Source organism: Eleutherodactylus coqui, chromosome 11 (assembly GCF_035609145.1).
Source record: "Eleutherodactylus coqui strain aEleCoq1 chromosome 11, aEleCoq1.hap1, whole genome shotgun sequence".
In the NCBI taxonomy this organism is placed as follows: Eukaryota; Metazoa; Chordata; class Amphibia; order Anura; family Eleutherodactylidae; genus Eleutherodactylus; species Eleutherodactylus coqui.
The window spans coordinates 86,968,585-86,986,365 of NC_089847.1; the positions used below are offsets into that span (position 1 = coordinate 86,968,585).

The following is a 17,781-nucleotide window of genomic DNA, read 5'->3' on the forward strand; positions in this document are numbered from 1 at the left end:
TGAGTGGCAGGACCCGAGAGCCCGACAACGGAGGGTGAGCTGTGAACGGAGAAGGGAGACTGGAGTGCTGAGTGTCAGGATCTGAGAGGCCGAGGACAGCAGCAAGAAGGGAGACCGGAGTTGTGAGTGTCAGGACCTGAGAGGCCGAGGACAGCAGTGAGAACAGAGACCGGAGTGGTAAGTTGCAGGACCTGAGAGGCTGAGGATGGGGAGCGAGCCATGCAGGCAATCAGGAACAGGAGGCGTCAGCTGGCTGTCAAACAGCCTTACCCTTGTTGACGCCCACCATTCTCCTGTATGGGTAGAGTCTCACGAAATAGCCACATGATAAATATTTCCCCAAGACTAAGATATAATAAAAGTTTAACAGTGTTGAACCTTACCAAACACAGAAATGTCCACGTTGATATAAGCTGCGGTTCTGTCCCTTAATTTACTATAATAGTCCTAAACATGAAAAGAAGACAATTTGTCTGTTAATGCAATTAATCTAACAGCATTTAGCACTTCAAAATTAAAGTTAATCTGATCCACTCTTTTACTAAACCCACTCAGAGAAGTAGCACTGCTATCCTTAAGAGCCTTGTCGGCAGCCAGCAATGGGAGGGGGCGGGACGGGAGCTTAGCAGCTAGCTCTGCCCCCGCCCCCTCCCATTGCAAACAGCCGAAAAGGGACAGAAAGAAAGAGGGAAGGGGGTGGGAGTTTAGCAGTCACGCTGCTAAATTCACTCCCACCTCCTTTCTCCGGCAGCTGTCATTGGCTCCCATAGGAGTCTATGCAGCAGCTGACATAGTTCCAGGACCTTTTCGTATTCTGATAATGATGCAAATCGAATTATGTCGGTTGCTGCACGTGATGGGACTTTTTTAGGCCGGCCAACGGCGGATATGCTGTTACGCAAGTGGGAAATAGAGAGTAAGAAGAATATCTCTTTCTCTCTGCATATGACAACCCTTTGCGAATATTATAAAGCAAAAAGAATCCCTAGAGGATTACGTCCCCATGTCAGACCAACGTTGATAACGTTGCTGTCTGTGGGTGATGGGAAAATAAAGACCATCTGATTTTACTGCATCCTGTAGTGCTGCCAGACCTTACCTATTCACCTGGACCTTGATTTGGGGATTTTTTGGTTTGGATCTCCTTGCTGGCGTTTGCACACAGGTCTAACCCTTATTGGGATAACTACGTGCTGTTGATTCAACTCTCTTGGCGATAGTTCCAGGACTATCTTTCCTTGCCGGTGTAAAAGCGCTAAGCACTATATTGACCGTCTGGGTCCTTTTATGCCACGGGAATATGCCCGTGTGATCTGATGCATTGAAATCCAATGCATCAGATAGTAGCATATATCGGCAGGCCCTGAAAACAGCGGCCGATATACACTCATGTGAAAGAGCCCTTACCCAGAACAAAAGTTCAGTTTGCTGCCCAAATCCATTATCTATGGTTCAATCGCTTTTATTAGAAATTGACAAGGCATTACATACAAAATTATACAAAATTTAGAATTGCGCTTGAACACAACAGGGTAACAAGTAATTAAAGATGAATTGTAGAACAGCGGTTCCCAAACTGTGCTCCACGAAGCCAAATGACAGTCAGGGACTCTGACCGAGGGTCTCCATGGTGGCTAATCTTTGGCACACGTGCCAACAGCTGCTCACCAGTGTAGTGATTATCGGCTGGGGGGCCACAGCTCCCCACCGGTAATCACACAGCGACGCTGTCCCTGGTGCCCACTCTGACCTCAGTGTGCACCCTGGATCCTCCTCCTTACGGTAGTTTCAAAGGAGACGACATGGGAGAAAATGATCTGGGCTCACACACCAACGTCAGTGTGTGTCTGGGATCAGCGCTGAGAAGAGGAGAAGTGGCGCTGACTACAAGGAGGAGGTAAGTATAATGGTTGGGGGGCTAATAGTACTGGGGCTACTGTGGGGTTAATATTTGTACTGTGGGGTTAATATTACTGTGACTACTGTGGGGGTTAATATTATTACTGGGGATAATATTATTACTGTGGGGTTAATATTACTGTGGGATAAACATTACTGATGGGGTTAATATTATTACTGTGGGGTTAATGTTACTGAGGGGGTTAATATTATTACTGTGCGGTTAATGTTACTGAGGGGGTTAATATTACAGAGGAGATTAATATTATTACTCGGGCTACTGTGGGGTTAATATTACTACTGGGGCTTATGTAGGATTATTACTGGGGCCACTGTGGGAGTTACTATTACTTCTGGGGCCACTGTGGGGGTCACTATTACTTCTGGGGCCACTGTGGGGGTCACTATTACTACTTGGGCCACTGTGGGGACAACTATTACTACTGGGGCCAATGTGGGGGTCACTATTACTACTGGAGCCACTGTGGGGGGTCACTAATACTACTGGGGCCACTGTGGGGGTCACTATTACTACTGGGGCCACTGTGGGGGTCACTATTACTACTGGGGCCACTGTGGGGGTCACTATTACTACTGAGGCCACTGTGGGGGTCACTATTACTACTGGGGCCACTGTGGAGGGTCACTATTACTGCTGGGGCCACTGTTAGGGATACTATAACTACTGGGGCTACTATGGGGGTTACTATAACTACTGGGCCACCGTGGGGTCACTATCACTACTAGAGCCACTGTGGGGACACTATTACTACTGAGGCCACTGTGGGAGTTACTATTACTACTGGGGCCACTGTGGGAGACACTATTACTACTGAGACCACTGTGGGGAACGCTATTACTACTGAAACAACTGTGGGGAACACTACGGTCTACTATAGTCAACACTAGCACTACTGGGGCCACCAATATAGGGGCTGCATATAAGTCTGCAGTGGACAATTTAGCTCCTCCAGTTTATAGTCTGGCTTGCTGCATATTGTTAGGGCCTACGGCCATTGTGCCTGCTTAGCAGTGATTGTGCCTGCTCTGCGCCTTATCAGGTATTGCATTTTTGGTTCTTTTCCAGTGAAATATGTTGTGTTCCCCCTCACCTCTGTGATTTAAATTTCCTTTTGATTTCGAATCCACCATAGAACTATGATACAATGAGGATAAGTACTTATGAAGAGAATATAAGATCTGGTTACATTTCCTAGACTCAGGGAAGCATTTTACATGAAAAAAAAACCAAAACAAAACATAGATTTTCAACCTACCTACGATGTGTCAATAAAGATACAGGCTGAGTTGTTGCACCAAGCCCATTGTCTAAATACCATGGCCAAAGTAAAGTGGCTTGTTATCACCTGGCCCCTCCCTCCACATGCATACCATGTATGACTGTATGATAGTTTCTTAGCAAGCTACGATTATCTACTATATAAGTGTAGTAGCCCTGATTGTTTGAGATCAGTCACATGCCCATTGACTTTTATTTCGCTCTCCACCATCTCCCACTCTCCATCATTCAGCTGACTTGTGTAACAATCAAAGAAAGTTAACACTCTTGGACACAAGTGGAAATTAGTGATTTGTTGGTGCATACAGCGAGGGGTGTAGCTCGGTGGTGTCTAAAGAAGCACTTGTCTACGAGGTGCAATAAGCCACTCTGCCTTGGCCATGGTATTTAGATACAGGGCTACTGCAGTAAGCTGAATATTTGCTCAAGGTGAAGGAAAGCTTAGCTACGCCTCTGAGTATAGCATTTTATGGTCTTTTTCCTCCAAGATAAACTGCTTGCTCTCTACTCAATATATCCCAAAGTCTAGAGAAGTTGCCCCACTATTACAACGTATCACCTATCAACAGGATAAGTGTCTTTTTGGTGTGAGACTAACTGCTGGGATGCCCACCGATTACCAGAATCGGGTTCACAAGTCTTCCTGTATGAATGGAGCAGCAGTCCCATTAATCATTACGAAGTGAGAGACAATGTAATATTTTTACCTCTGCAAATTCTGTAGATCCAATTAAACCAAATTCTTCTGCTCCCCAGCTTCCAAAAATGATAGTTCGACGTGGACGCCATTTGCCTATTAACAATAAATTTCATTTTAATCTTGAACATACCATCAGGTGGAGTGATGTGCTACCAATGGCTTAGCATTGCACGGAGCCAAGCAGCAATGGTGGTAATGTGAATAAAAGCTTGTTATTCTACTGCCAGCTGGAGGGGCGTAGAGAGGGACACAGAAGGGGCACTGTCATTTTGACTGGCGCAGAGTGTGTACTATTAATTTGTGGGACCACAGAGGGGGTACTAATGAATTTGGGACTACAGACAGGGCACTTTTACTTAGTGGAGCCGAAAGGGGGCATTATTACTTAGTGGGACCATAGAGCGGCCTATTAATTTTAGGGACCACAGAGGGGGCAATAGTAATATGCAAGGTACTTAGTAGGGGATTAGGAGTAAAAGCAAGATGGTGTAAGTGTGCAAAGACAAGCTGTGGTGGGAAGAAGTCATCATGATGGTCTGGGCCTTGATACAGAAGAAAATGGAAAGGTAACAATGACTATTAGAGATGACGGCACTTATGGTCGTTTGTTCATATTAAGTTTTGATTCTATAGAAATTATTGTTGTAAATAAAAATATGTTTGTCTTTTATATTTTTTAAATGTTTCATGTTATTTCAGGAACTTTTTGGAATTACCTTTTGGGAAATTTTATACAGTATGTTTTTAAACAATTGCTGGGATTGTTTCGATGTATTCACATAAATTTCTCTAGGAAGGAAAAAGAAAAAGGTCGAGATAGGGAAGAGTATACCGCTCTTGAACAGAATTAATCATTGTGTAAGGCTTTATTCACTCGAGTGTTTTTATGTAGCCGTGTTTTCACGCCTGACTGAAAAGTTCAGCCATCTGAGGCATTGGATTCCAATGCATTTCTTCAAATAGGCGATTTCGCAGTGCGTAAAAATGTTGCAATGGAAAAAACAGAACACATGCGACCGAAATCGGTGACTGCTATTATACGCTGTATGAAAAGATGGGTATCATTCTATCTCTCAACCGATATACACTGGAGGCTCCCATAGACTCCTATGGGAGCTGGAAAAAAAGGGAGGGGGAGGCAGTTTAGCAGCGTCCAATGCAGGGAAAAGCTTACAGGTGCCTCTATATAGGCATTGGAAAACATCCTGAGGATTTATGTTGAGCGAGGGATTTATGCTGGGCTGCGGCATATTTTTTCGCTAATACGTCGCATCCAGCCATGTAAATGAAAATGCTAATGAAGCTCGGGACTTGATCACGGAAATTTTTCCATTCATGCGAATTAACAGCGCGTACGAGCGAATGTAAAAACGCATAAGGCTCATGTGAAAGAGCCCTACTGCGTGTGCTAGGTTACAACTTCAGGGCGTTAGAGGTTCGCTTAGCAGTTGCCCAATTGAGCTGAAGTTTTGCAAAGTCCATTTTTTTGTTGATTGGAACAGGGTGGGAGCAGCAGAAGTTTCACTTTTGGAAAATTACCTATAGCTAAGGGCCACCCACCCTAATAATAAAAAAATATATATATATATACACACACACACATATACATACATACACATATGTTATTGTTATTCAGTTTTTGCCAGGAGAAGAACATACTGATAATGAAGAAAAACTTAAATCGAATATTTAACAATTTGGTAGAAAAGGGTGATATTTTTCTTAAGTTAATGCCCATCCTGTGAATAATCAACCATACCAGATATCATATCAGAAAATATCCATCAAAGTCCATTCTACATCTTGAACTCTTTGGTAATCATACATTATAAAATTCAATTATCAGACTCTACTGACATAAAAAATAATGTGCAATGCCAAGTCACGTGTACTTTAGCTCATTCTAGTTATTCGTAAGCTTGTCTGCAAGGAATAAGACAATGACGTATTTGACAATATTAAACATGTACCTTCTTTGACCTTGGTTCCAAGAATCTTTGTAATTTCCAGCATAACTGCAGTACCGCTGCTGGGGTCTATGGCTCCGTGGACCCAGCTGTCCCTGTGATTGCCATATAATATATACCTATCTGTTATTGAGACACAAGCGGCATTGTGACATTTTGTGATTTGTACATTCGATTACAAATAGTCATATAATAGACAATATCATCAATTTCAATTATTTGTATGGTAATTTTATAGTGTAAATACACAAAATGATAAAACATTTACAAAAGGGAACCTGTCATCATGAAAATACAATCCAATCTGAAAGCAGCCTGTTATAGAGAAGGAGGAGATGAGCAGATTAAATTTATTGAAATTCCTGCCCATTCTGGACTTGGGGGTCTAGTGGGGGTCTTACTCATTGGTGGAATTCTTTGTATGAGTATACATAATGAGATAGCTGTCAACATATTAAACATAATGAGATAGCTGTCAATCACTGATAAGACTGCCTACAGGGCACCTAAGTACACAAAGAACAGGGATTTAAAGGGAACCCGTCACCCCAAAAGAGCACCATAAGCTACATTATGGTGCTATCTGGGAGGTGACGGTGAGCCAGGGGATATATTTTTTTTATACTTGCATGGTCCCCATTTTGCACGCTGTCCACCAGTGAAGATCGCATGCGGTATGAAAATCTGACTCTTTTCAGACCGCCATGCGTGCTCTCCCAAAGAAGTCTATGGGAGTGCGCATGCACAGCGGTCTGAAAGGAGTCAGATTTCTAAACCTTGCGCGATCTTCACGGCTGGACAGCGAGGGAAGCGTGGAGTGGGTGAGTACAAAAAAACACATCCCTGACTTCCATTACCTCCCAGAACAGTACCATAACTTAGTTTATGGTGCTGTTCCAAAGTGACAAGTTCCGTTTAATCAATAAAATACAAGTTTGTACAGAATATTCCCGCAAACTATATGGTCCCCCTGCTGTATAGCATGCTGCCCACAGACCACACACCATATTCCACGTGACAGGTTTCTTTAAAAGTCTTAAAAGAACATGAACAAGGAGTCACATAAGGGTGCCCATCCACTTAACATAGCTGTCGGCTGAAGGTTCATTTGGTTGACAGGTATCTCATGCAATACCCACATACATTTGCATGTTCGGCCAAGAGCACGTGTGCTCTGAATGCAGAAAAGAGACAAAGCCACTGACAGACACTAACAGACTTAACAGTGATTCCCAGGAAAAAACATTTAGAGATAAGCGAGCGTACTCGCAAAAGCACTACTCGCTCGAGTAATTTGCTTTATCCGAGTATCGCTGTGCTCGTCCCTGAAGATTCGGGTGCCGCTGCAGCTGACAGGTGAGTCGCAGCGGGGAGCAGGGGAGAGCGGGCGGGAGAGAGGGAGAGAAAGATCTTACCTCCGTTCCTCCCCGCTCTCCCCTGCAGCTCCCCGCTCCGTGCCGGCACCCGAATCTTCAGGGACGAGCACAGCGATACTCGGATAAAGCAAATTACTCGAGCGAGTAGTGCTTTTCCGAGTACGCTCGCTCATCTCTATTTATTACCTATCCGCAGGAGACAGCCAAGTAGAGAGCTTGGCTCTTCCCATCAACTTAAATGGAGAGAGAGGATGCATACTCCAATCAAACTGTCTGCAGTCATGCAAAGGAGGACTCAGGTACCTCCTTCTAGTGATCAGTGAGAATCCCTGTGGTGCGACCCTCTGCAATCATACATTTATCACCTATCCTGTAAAGTATTAACTGTGTTAATATAAAGTAATAACTGTTGACTCTTACCAGGCTCCACACTTCCTCTAATAATGCCCATCACATTCGCTGAAGACCTGATTTCTTCATAATTATATACATTGACATGGACATCACTGATGGAGGAAAAAAGGGGATGAGAGTGTTACTTCTATGATTGGATCTACAGACTAATTATTGTCCAGGTAATGATTCAGGTATGGACTGCTAATGTGCCGGATCATTCTTAAATGTAATTGGCATTTCCTTAAGGAACTTGTCTGGCTTAAATATCCATTTGTTTAATGTCCTATAAGTCTGTTAGAGGGTGTTCCATGCTACAACCCTAATTATTAGCTGAAGTGAAGAGCCATCTCAACCGGGTCTCGCTGCTATACCTCGGAAATGACTAAACTCAATACCATTACCTAAAACAACTGTCATAGAAATCAATGGTTCAGTAGCACCATACTCGGTTGTGGTGTTGGAGCCATACAGCTGTATCATGTACTACAGGTAGATGTTTTACAGTTATCTTAAACAAGCCTAAAACGGGTTGTTCAAAAGAAAAGCACTTAGAATATTATTTAGAATTTTGTAATTTTTTTTATCCCTCAATAATCTCCAAGAAATGCTCAACTGCCATTAAATCCTTCTGAAAAGTAAGAGAATACAATAACCTACTTCTTTAGTAAGAAAATGTAGTACTCCTGATTCTGATATTCTCCTAATATTCCTAACAGGTTAATACCAACCACTTAGTAGCTTCATTTTAATATTACAACATATCACTTACAAAGTAATAGCATCAAGTGAAATAAGAAAATCTTACCTGCCACTAAAATTTCCATTTGTGCGAAAACCAGGTCCAATGTTGTATGTACAGTTCAAAGCACCTTGCCAGGAAGAATTAGCTGCTAGACCGTCCAACTGACTGCGAGAGTAGGAGTGATACATACATTACAAGTAAAAGAGTACATATAACATATAAGCATGGTATTCTGGAGCAGTCTAAAGTACATGTTATAGTTGACCTCAGTGGTTGTAATATATATTACTACTTTTCACTGTATTGATTCAATTAAAACATAATTTTTAATAATAGAATAGCTAAAACCTATTATCTGGGCTAAAAATGACAAACAAATAAAAACTACACCCACCACCCAGATAGACTCAAAATACAAAGAAGTGTAGCATACACTGATAGGTGGTTTCAGAAATAAATAGTTAGTTACACTAGAAATATTGTTCAAAATCGAAAGACAATTTTGTGGAAAAAATACCCAGCAGTATACCCACTTTATACCCACGGATTGTGATCAATAACACCCAAGGAAATAATCAGGTGGGGAGAGCGACAACACTTTGGAGAAAAGGATAGATGTTCAAGTCCTTAACAACGGACAGCCACAGCTGTAGGAAAAAAAGGGGAATATATCTACACGCAAACAAGCCTAATGAAAAAAAGACCCCTAATCCAGTCTCCAATGGAAGAGGGAAAATGCCTCGAAGGTGGTGGTGTACCACTGGTCAGTGTTAGGACCAAAAAGGGTCATTTAGGGCAGTGTTCCCCAACTCCAGTCCTCAGGGACCGCCAACAGGTCATGTTTTCAGGATTTCCTCAGTGTTGCACTGGTGACGTAATTATTGTCGGTACATCAGACATTGCCACAGGGGTTCTTACTATAGGACATCCTGAAAATATGATCTGTTGGCGGTCCCTGAGGACTGGAGTTGGGGACCCCTGATTTAGGGTATCAAAAAAGTGGAAAACTAAATTCCATGGTCTAAGGAGCCCAAGAATCAGGAATTGTTTCCAAGTAAGTTAAAAATATGTGAATCGTTCTAGATAGAAGGTTTCAGTTCATTTTGGTTCAACGTGTTTATGTTGTGAATGCTCAACTCATCAGCAATCGTAATGAAACAGAACAATGAAGTACTAGGAACAAACCTCCTAACATATAGAAAAAGGAGTAACATAATGGTGCCCCTAAATAATCACTAAGGCTGAACTAGAAGTGGATAGTTAAATAACCACGGCTAAGTAGTAATTCTGTCTACATATGAAGTCAGACTAGAAGTTATAATGCCCAAAGCCCCCCTACAACAAAATAATAATCTGATGGTTGCCCGTTAATGGCAAAAGACATATACTTATGTCCTGACTGCACCAGATTTGTAGAGAGCAGAATGAGTTGGCCAATCTTGCTCCATACACGGCAAGTGCTGGCTGTCTTTGATAGCTAACAGCCCCCCGCAACAGCTGCAATCAGCACTTATGCTGTTGACCCTTTAAATGCCTCGACTGGTATTCAGAAGTACCAAACAACCCCCTGTGTGATGAGATCGCACAGTTCCATTTGGTTGCAATGGCCGATTGCTTATTAAGCCATGCCTGTGGTGTGGCTTTATAGACTGCCTGTCAGAAAGCGGTATAATGTAATACAATGGTATTGCATTATACTCTATGAACGATCAAACGATCAATCGCAAGGTCAAGTCCCCTATGGGGACTAAATCATAATGTAATAAGTTAAAAAGTTTTAATAATAAATTAGAAAAAATAAAAGGAAATAAAAGGTGGAAAAAACCTTTCCCCCATATCTATAATAAAAAAAATCTAAACCAAAAAAACCTAAGACATACTTGGTATCACTGCATCTATAAAACTCCGATTTATTTACCCCACATGGTGAATGTTGTCAGAAAAAAAATACACAACACCAAAACTGCATTTTTTTTGGTCACTCTGTCTCCAGGAAAACGTTTTATGAAAAGCAATCAAAAAGTCATATGCTATCAATAGAAACAGAATGTCCCGCAAAAAATCAACTATCGTCGACGGAAAAATTAAAAAAAGTTATGGCGGTCATAAGATGGAGGCAGGAAATAACTTTATTGGTTTTCCAAAGATATCTTATTTTTTAAAAGTACTACACAGAAGTAAAACTATATACATTTGGTATCATCGTAACCGTACTGTCCCACAGAACAAAGTTATCATGCCATTTCTGCCTCAATACGTACACCGTCAAAACAAGACCCAGCCCCCCAAAGATGGCGGAATTGTGTCTTTTTCCATTTCACTATACTTAAAATTTTTTTTACATTTTTCGGTATATTAAATAGTAGCAGTGAAAATACAACACGACCCACAAAAGAACAAGTCTTCAAACGGCTATGATGAATAAAAAAAAGTTATGATTGTTTTGAAAGTTAAAAGTAAAAAAACAAAAATGGGGAAAAAAACGGCTGCGTCCTTAAAGGGTCAAACTGGCCCTCAATCTAAGGATCTTGCACACAGCAGCCCATATATCTGCTTACTGATAGTATTATCGTGGTGGAGGAGCAGGGGTTTAAAAAAAAATCTGTACTGCGCATGTCTGACAGCTCGCTGTGCGGACCATCCGCAGTACAGTAAAGAAGAAGAAAAGACAGGTGCGCGTGGATGCTGGCTGGCCACAAGGTTGGATTCCGCTGAGGGCTCCTGCATGCGGGATCCGACCCGATGTGTGCAGCTGACTTAAAGTATCTCCAAAACTGATTTTCTTTTCAAGCAAAAATACACATTTATATTTTTTTGCCATTTCTTACCATATAAGTTTCTCAGCATCTCCAAATCCTATTGGTTGAGTTGGGATCGGTGGACGTCCCTGAATGTTATTCTCATCTATTCTGTAGGTAAAATCTTGAAAAACCTTTTCATAGTTAATGATATGAAGCAATGATGGATTGAGAAACACCAAATAGATACTGAGAAAACGATAGTCAGAACAGTCAAAAGGCCCTTTTACATGCAACAATTATCAGTAAAACAGCCGCACGACCTAACGAACTGACATTTTTGAATAAAATTACATGATTAGATACTGGCTTTTAATCATCTCCATTCCCTCCATTAGCTCAGTAGGAGTCCTTTGCTCAGGTGGTTGTTTGTTTATGTGAGGGATTATCTGGCCGGCAGGATTCAATTGCCTCCTCCCGACAGAGTGTACTTATTGTGTATGCAAGGCAAACACAATGAGTACATTGTTAAGTCAGCAAGCCACTCAAAAACTGAGCTAATTACATTCAAATTAAATGACTTTTGAGCAATCAAACTATGTTTTATATGCCGACTAAAAATCAACACTAAGCGACAATTGAACAAATAGTGCGCAACTGCCCATGTTTACATGTAACAATAATCGCTCTCTTGCGGCCGTTTGAATAATTGTTGCGTGTAGAAGGGCCTTAAGTTCTAAAAGAATAATAAAAAGGAAAGTTAAATGATCAGTGAGATCTATGCTAAATACAAAGAACATACAGATATACTGTTTAATGATTTCTACTTACTCTTAGCAGGGTAATATGGAGTCAGCAGATCTCCAAAGCTTTCAGTATAGGATCCTCGTTCTACCCCAGATGGGGGCATGTACCAGGAATTAGGATATGTCTTACTCTCATCAGTAATACCATCATTAATATCTTTGGGGTCTGTATATACAATGAGGCCAACCACTCCAAATTTGGCAGCATTTATTGCCTAAGTAATAAGGAAGCCATTAGAATTTGTGTCTTTCAATATCTTACATTAAAGAGTAGCTGCACTTTTAAAAAACATTTGACATAGAATCATACAGTTGGAAGGGACCTCAGGGGTCATCGGGTACAACCCCCTGCTCAGTGCAGGATTCACTAAATCATCCCAGACAGATATTTGTCCAGGCTTTGTTTGAACACTTCCATTGAAGGAGAACTCACCACCTCCTGTGGCAACCTGCTCCACTCACTGATCACCCTCACTGTCAGAAGGTTTTATCTAACATCTAATTTGTGTCTCCTCCCTTTCAGTTTCCTCCCCTTGCTTCTTGTCTTTCCTTGTGCAGATGAGAATAGAGCTGATCCCTTCAGATATTTGTAGACCGCTATTAAGTCTCCTCTCAGCCTTTTTTTTGCAAGCTAAACATTCTCAGATCCTTTAACCGTTCCTCATAGGACATAATTTACAGACCGCTCACCATCTTGGTACCTCTTCTCTGAACTTGCTCCAGTTTGTCTGTCTTTTTTAAATTGTGGTGCGCAGAACTGAGGATAAGCCATCAGTAGTTTACAACTAGACAACTCCTTTAAAGTTTGCTATTGTGTTGACAATAATATAGTAAATGTAGCATCAAAATATAATGTAATTTGTATAGTTTTACCTTGGTCTTGCTTTCCACATGTCCTATGCATAGTCCAAAATATATAATGAAAATGTATTAGCTGCTCACTAAATTAGTGTGTTCATGTTGGGAGTTGTAGCTCCACAACCACTGGAGTGCCATCGTTTGGAGAATACTATGCTTAGGGCTCAGTCAAGTGGGCAATTTTTGCTGCACATGTTTTTTGCGTTTGCGATTCGCATATATATTAGAACCAATGATCTTCAATGTCAGCGGCCACATGCCTGATATTTACCTGCGCACAAAAATTTGCACTGGTAAAAATGGGGCAGCGTATTTCAAAACGCAAATAACTACGGCATCCAGGATTTTTTGGATGTGAAACTCCTGGATACTATCACATCCAGGGGTTTTACCTTGTGGTCAATGGGGTCGGCAGGGGCAGCAGCGCTGACCCCATTGACAACATACAGAGAAGATTGCGATCCTCTGCAACAGCTGTGACAGCTGTGGCCGAGGATTTCTTCATCCCCAAGGGAGTCCCCTTGTCGTTGGACACTGTGACAATGCTGTCACAGTGTTTAGTGATGAGGGAACTCCCGGCGGAGATGAAGAATTCTCCTGCCACAGCTGTCACAGCTGTGGCAGAGGATCGCAATCTTCTCTGTATTTTTTCAATGGGGTTGGCGCTGCTTCCCCTGCCGACCCCATTGACCACAAGGTAAAACCCCTGGATGTGATAGTATCCAGGGGTTTCACATCCAAATAATCCCCTGCTGCAGCTATCACAGCCACAGCAGGAGATAGCAGGCAGCACACTTTATGTGCGAATTTTAAACACAGCCAAGTGCGTTTCTATTCAGCGTGACGCCCGATTCGGTCACGTAAATTCTTGTGCACATGCGTTTTGCGCAAAAAAAACACCCATCTGACTGAGCCCTAAGGAAGATCAATAGAAGTTCTATTGGGACTTGCAAATCAATAAGCATTCCCAACTTCTAAAGTGCAGTTATCCTACCGACAATATTTATCACCTATTCATACGATAAGCGATAAATGTATTATGGCTGGTGATCATAAGAGTGGCGGTCCAAAGTTCAATGACGCACGGTCACGCATTACAGCTCCATCACTGTGGGACTGACAGATATGGTCAGGTACCAGTTAGGAATTTACATGAAAGTCTGTATGATATTATTAAAGGGACAAATTATCATTATAATTGGTAAGAAACAACTAAACCATGGCGATAATTGACAAGTGTAAATGAAAAGCGCGAGCCCTGCTAGTGACTAATCAGCAGAATACAGCCAGCCTATAATGTAGATGGAAACCAGTAGTCTGTGAATGGGCTGTAGATGAGGGATTGTTGTAAAATCCATCAACATATGCAGCAATATGTCTGCAGTCCATTTAGGGGCTGTTTATATTAGGATTCTCATGTACATTAAATAAATAAATAAATTATAAATATATATATAAATTAGCAAGCGGGCTTGACTCGCCATGGGATCGCTGACCTTTCGTACCAGAAATGGCGCACCACCACGGCTCAGGAGTTGCGTATATCTTTGTCTGGCTCCTGCCAGCGTTTATTCCACAGCACATCACACAATGCCAATATACATGTCATTCAAATAAGCACCCCAACTTGGGTGGGAGTCCAGGGGCGTCATCCCTTTCGGACTCTGGCCTTTGCTAGACCACCAGCCTTCTGCTGTACTGGTCTTCTCTCTCACGCTTTTGGCAGGAACTGGCTTTTTATCTGGTTCCTGCTCCACCCCTTGGTTAACCCTCGCACCAAAAGTCCTGTCTTCGGCCCTCTATTGGCCCTTCTGTGTACTGCACTACTACAATATCTATCTATCTATCTATCTATATAAAGCTGAAAGCCCTCACTGACTGACTGACTGACTGACTGACTGACTGACTGACTCACTGACTCACTGACTCACTGACTCACTGACTGACTCACTCACTGACTGACTGACTCACTCACTGACTGACAGACTCACTGACTGACTGACTGACTGACTGACTGACTGACTGACTGACTGACTCGCCAAAAGTTCTCCAACTTCCCGATATCGTAGAAACATGAATTTTGGCGCAAGCATAGAGTATCTCCAAAATAGGAAAAGTAATTGGCTCCCAACTCGATTATTCAATTCTAGCGCAAAAGAATTGGCGTCGAAATTTTACGTACATAATCTAAATCTGTCACTTCCCAATGCCTTAGAAACTTAAAATTTTGGCAGGAGCATTGATTATGTCATAAATGGGAAAAGTTCATAGGTCCCAACTCAATTATTCAATCTATATGCAAAAGAATTAGCGTCCAAATTTTACGTACGGAATCTAATTTTCTCACTTTCCGGTGTCATAGAAACAGGAAATTTGGCACGAGCATTGATTATGTCATAAATAGGAAAAGCTAATGGGTCCCAACTCCATTATTCAATTCTATGCGCAAAAGAATTAGCGTCCAAATTTTACGTACGGAATCTAATTTTTTCACTTTCCGGTGTCATAGAAACAGGAAATTTGGCACGAGCATTGATTATGTCATAAATAGGAAAAGCTAATGGGTCCCAACTCGATTATTCAATTCTAGCGCAAAAGAATTGGCGTCAAAAGTTTACGTGCGGAAGGTAATTTTTTCACTTTCCGGTGTCATAGAAACGTGAAATTTGGCACGAGCATTGATTATGTCATAAATAGGAAAAGCTAATGGGTCCCAACTCCATTATTCAATTTTATGCGCAAAAGAATTAGCGTCCAAATTTTACGTGCGGAATGTAATTTTTTCACTTTCCGATGTCATAGAAACGTGAAATTTGGCACGAGCATTGATTATGTCATAAATAGGAAAAGCTAATGGGTCCCAAATCAATTATTCAATTCTAGCGCAAAAGAATTGGTGTCAAAATTTTACGTACGGAATGTAATTTTTTCACTTTCCGGTGTCATAGAAACGGGAAATTTGGCACGAGCATTGATTATGTCATAAATAGGAAAAGCTAATGGGTCCCAACTCGATTATTCAATTCTATGCGCAAAAGAATTAGCATCCAAATTTTACGTGCGGAATGTAATTTTTTCACTTTCCGGTGTCATAGAAACGTGAAATTTGGCAGGAGCATTGATTATGTCATAAATAGGAAAAGCTAATGGGTCCCAACTCGATTATTCAATTCTATGCGCAAAAGAATTAGCGTCCAAATTTTACGTGCGGAATGTAATTTTTTCACTTTCCGGTGTCATAGAAACAGGAAATTTGGCAGGAGCATTGATTATGTCATAGATAGGAAAAGTTAATGGGTCCCAACTCGATTATTCAATTCTAAGCGCAAAAGAATTAGTGCCCAAATTTTATGTACGTAATCTAATTCTCTCACTTCCTGATGTCATTTTATATAAAGTAAACGTCGCATGGTTACCTCCACGTGGTGTTTCCTGGGTAACGCAGAGAACTATGCAAAATGGTGAACATATGTTTTTCCGGTATCTCTAAAGTAACTATGACTTCATAAGATTTTCCGTGTGAACACCAGATAAACACCAGTACCAAATTAACTCGGGCGAAGCCTGGTATATCAGCTAGTATATATATATATATATATATATATATATATATATATATATATATATATATATATATATATATATATATATATATATATATATACCATTTTAAGCATATCTGTGCGTCTTTAAGCTGTATGCATTAAATGGATAGTCATATATTTCCAAACGTTTGTGTCCTTTTTCATGAAAAAATACACATTTTTCACCGTAAACTCCTTTTCCTTAATAAAATTTTTTTTTTCCCTTTAAGGCATTTGATAGCAAAAAACATTAAACGTATGGAAATCTACAGCCCTACATTTCCAAACTTCTTTTGTGGGACAAAGAAGAATAGTAGGCTACGTTTTTCCATGCCCTCCAAAAAACATTCACAAACGTAAGGAAGGTCAAACATAATCAAAAAGTATGTGTTTTTTTAACTAGGTTTGACCCATTCAAGGCTATGGGTACATGAAGCTATACGGTTTTCCACGTTTTTTTGAATAAAAATGTATGCACTTCCCAGATGCTTAAAACCTAGTGTGAACAGCCTCTTATAAGTGATGCCATAAACAACTGCTAGATTAGCAGGTCAGTAAATGTTCTTGTTAAATCACAAGACATGTTGCAGTATTTTGTATGTGTGCATACAAAATACTGCAAGGCCTCCTGTCCACGGCACGTGCGGATATCTCATGCAGATTTCCGCACCGAATGCACTCCGGGTCATCTTAAAATTGATTTTTTTCCTTGCAGGAGATTGCACGTGTATACGCAGATCAACCGCGGATCATCTGCGCAGAAAAAATCCACAGCCCCACCTCGCAGCCCTTTCCCCACCTCCCTAATTGCTTCTAACCTTCAAATCCACTGCGGATCTGCAAATGCATTTACATGTGTTTGCGGATGATCCTAAGCTCCCATAGACGAATGGAGCCAGATCTGCACGTGATCCGCGGTAAAATGGAGCATGCTGCAATTTATTATCCGCGTGTGGCATCCGCAAATCATTTAAAATCAAATCCGCAGGACTTGAATGAAGTGCAAATGCCCAATGCTTCTCTATGGGCGGCTAGATCTGTGGATCTATCGGATGGGAGACCCGCGCGGATTTAATAAATAAAATCTGCCCGTCTATCAAGAAATATGTTTTAGCAAAAAAAAAAATAGGCTTATTTCCTGGATGCAAAATGTTCTGCCATTGAATAAAATATCTATGAAGTTAGTTACCTTTGCTGATCTGCCAGCTCCTCCATACCGCACAATGGCAATGGTCCCCGTTAGATTCATGAAATGACTGAGGGTTTCAAAGTCACTCATTTTACCTTGATTGGCATACACCAGCTTTCCCTGTGAGGCAAGAAAATAATCAGTCGTATTGGGCAGGGCTTGTCTGCTGTAAAAAATATATGTTACTCAGATCCAGATATTTGATAAAGAGGAAAGGTAACAAAAC

At 41.3% G+C, this 17,781-nt stretch overlaps 1 protein-coding gene across 1 annotated transcript in view; it reads right to left on the reverse strand.

Moving 5' to 3' along the window:
• The window catches only part of NAALADL1 (N-acetylated alpha-linked acidic dipeptidase like 1), a 51,021-nt gene that overhangs the window by 19,668 nt on the left and 13,572 nt on the right, over nt 1-17,781 (reverse strand). Inside the window, exons 4-11 of the mRNA XM_066584025.1 lie at nt 17,556-17,675; nt 11,950-12,139; nt 11,209-11,302; nt 8,444-8,545; nt 7,663-7,748; nt 5,870-5,989; nt 3,907-3,992; nt 384-447 (exon numbers count right to left, since the gene is read on the reverse strand). Coding sequence (XP_066440122.1) covers nt 384-447; nt 3,907-3,992; nt 5,870-5,989; nt 7,663-7,748; nt 8,444-8,545; nt 11,209-11,302; nt 11,950-12,139; nt 17,556-17,675 — 862 coding nt within the window. The remainder of the gene's footprint in view (nt 1-383; nt 448-3,906; nt 3,993-5,869; nt 5,990-7,662; nt 7,749-8,443; nt 8,546-11,208; nt 11,303-11,949; nt 12,140-17,555; nt 17,676-17,781) is intronic.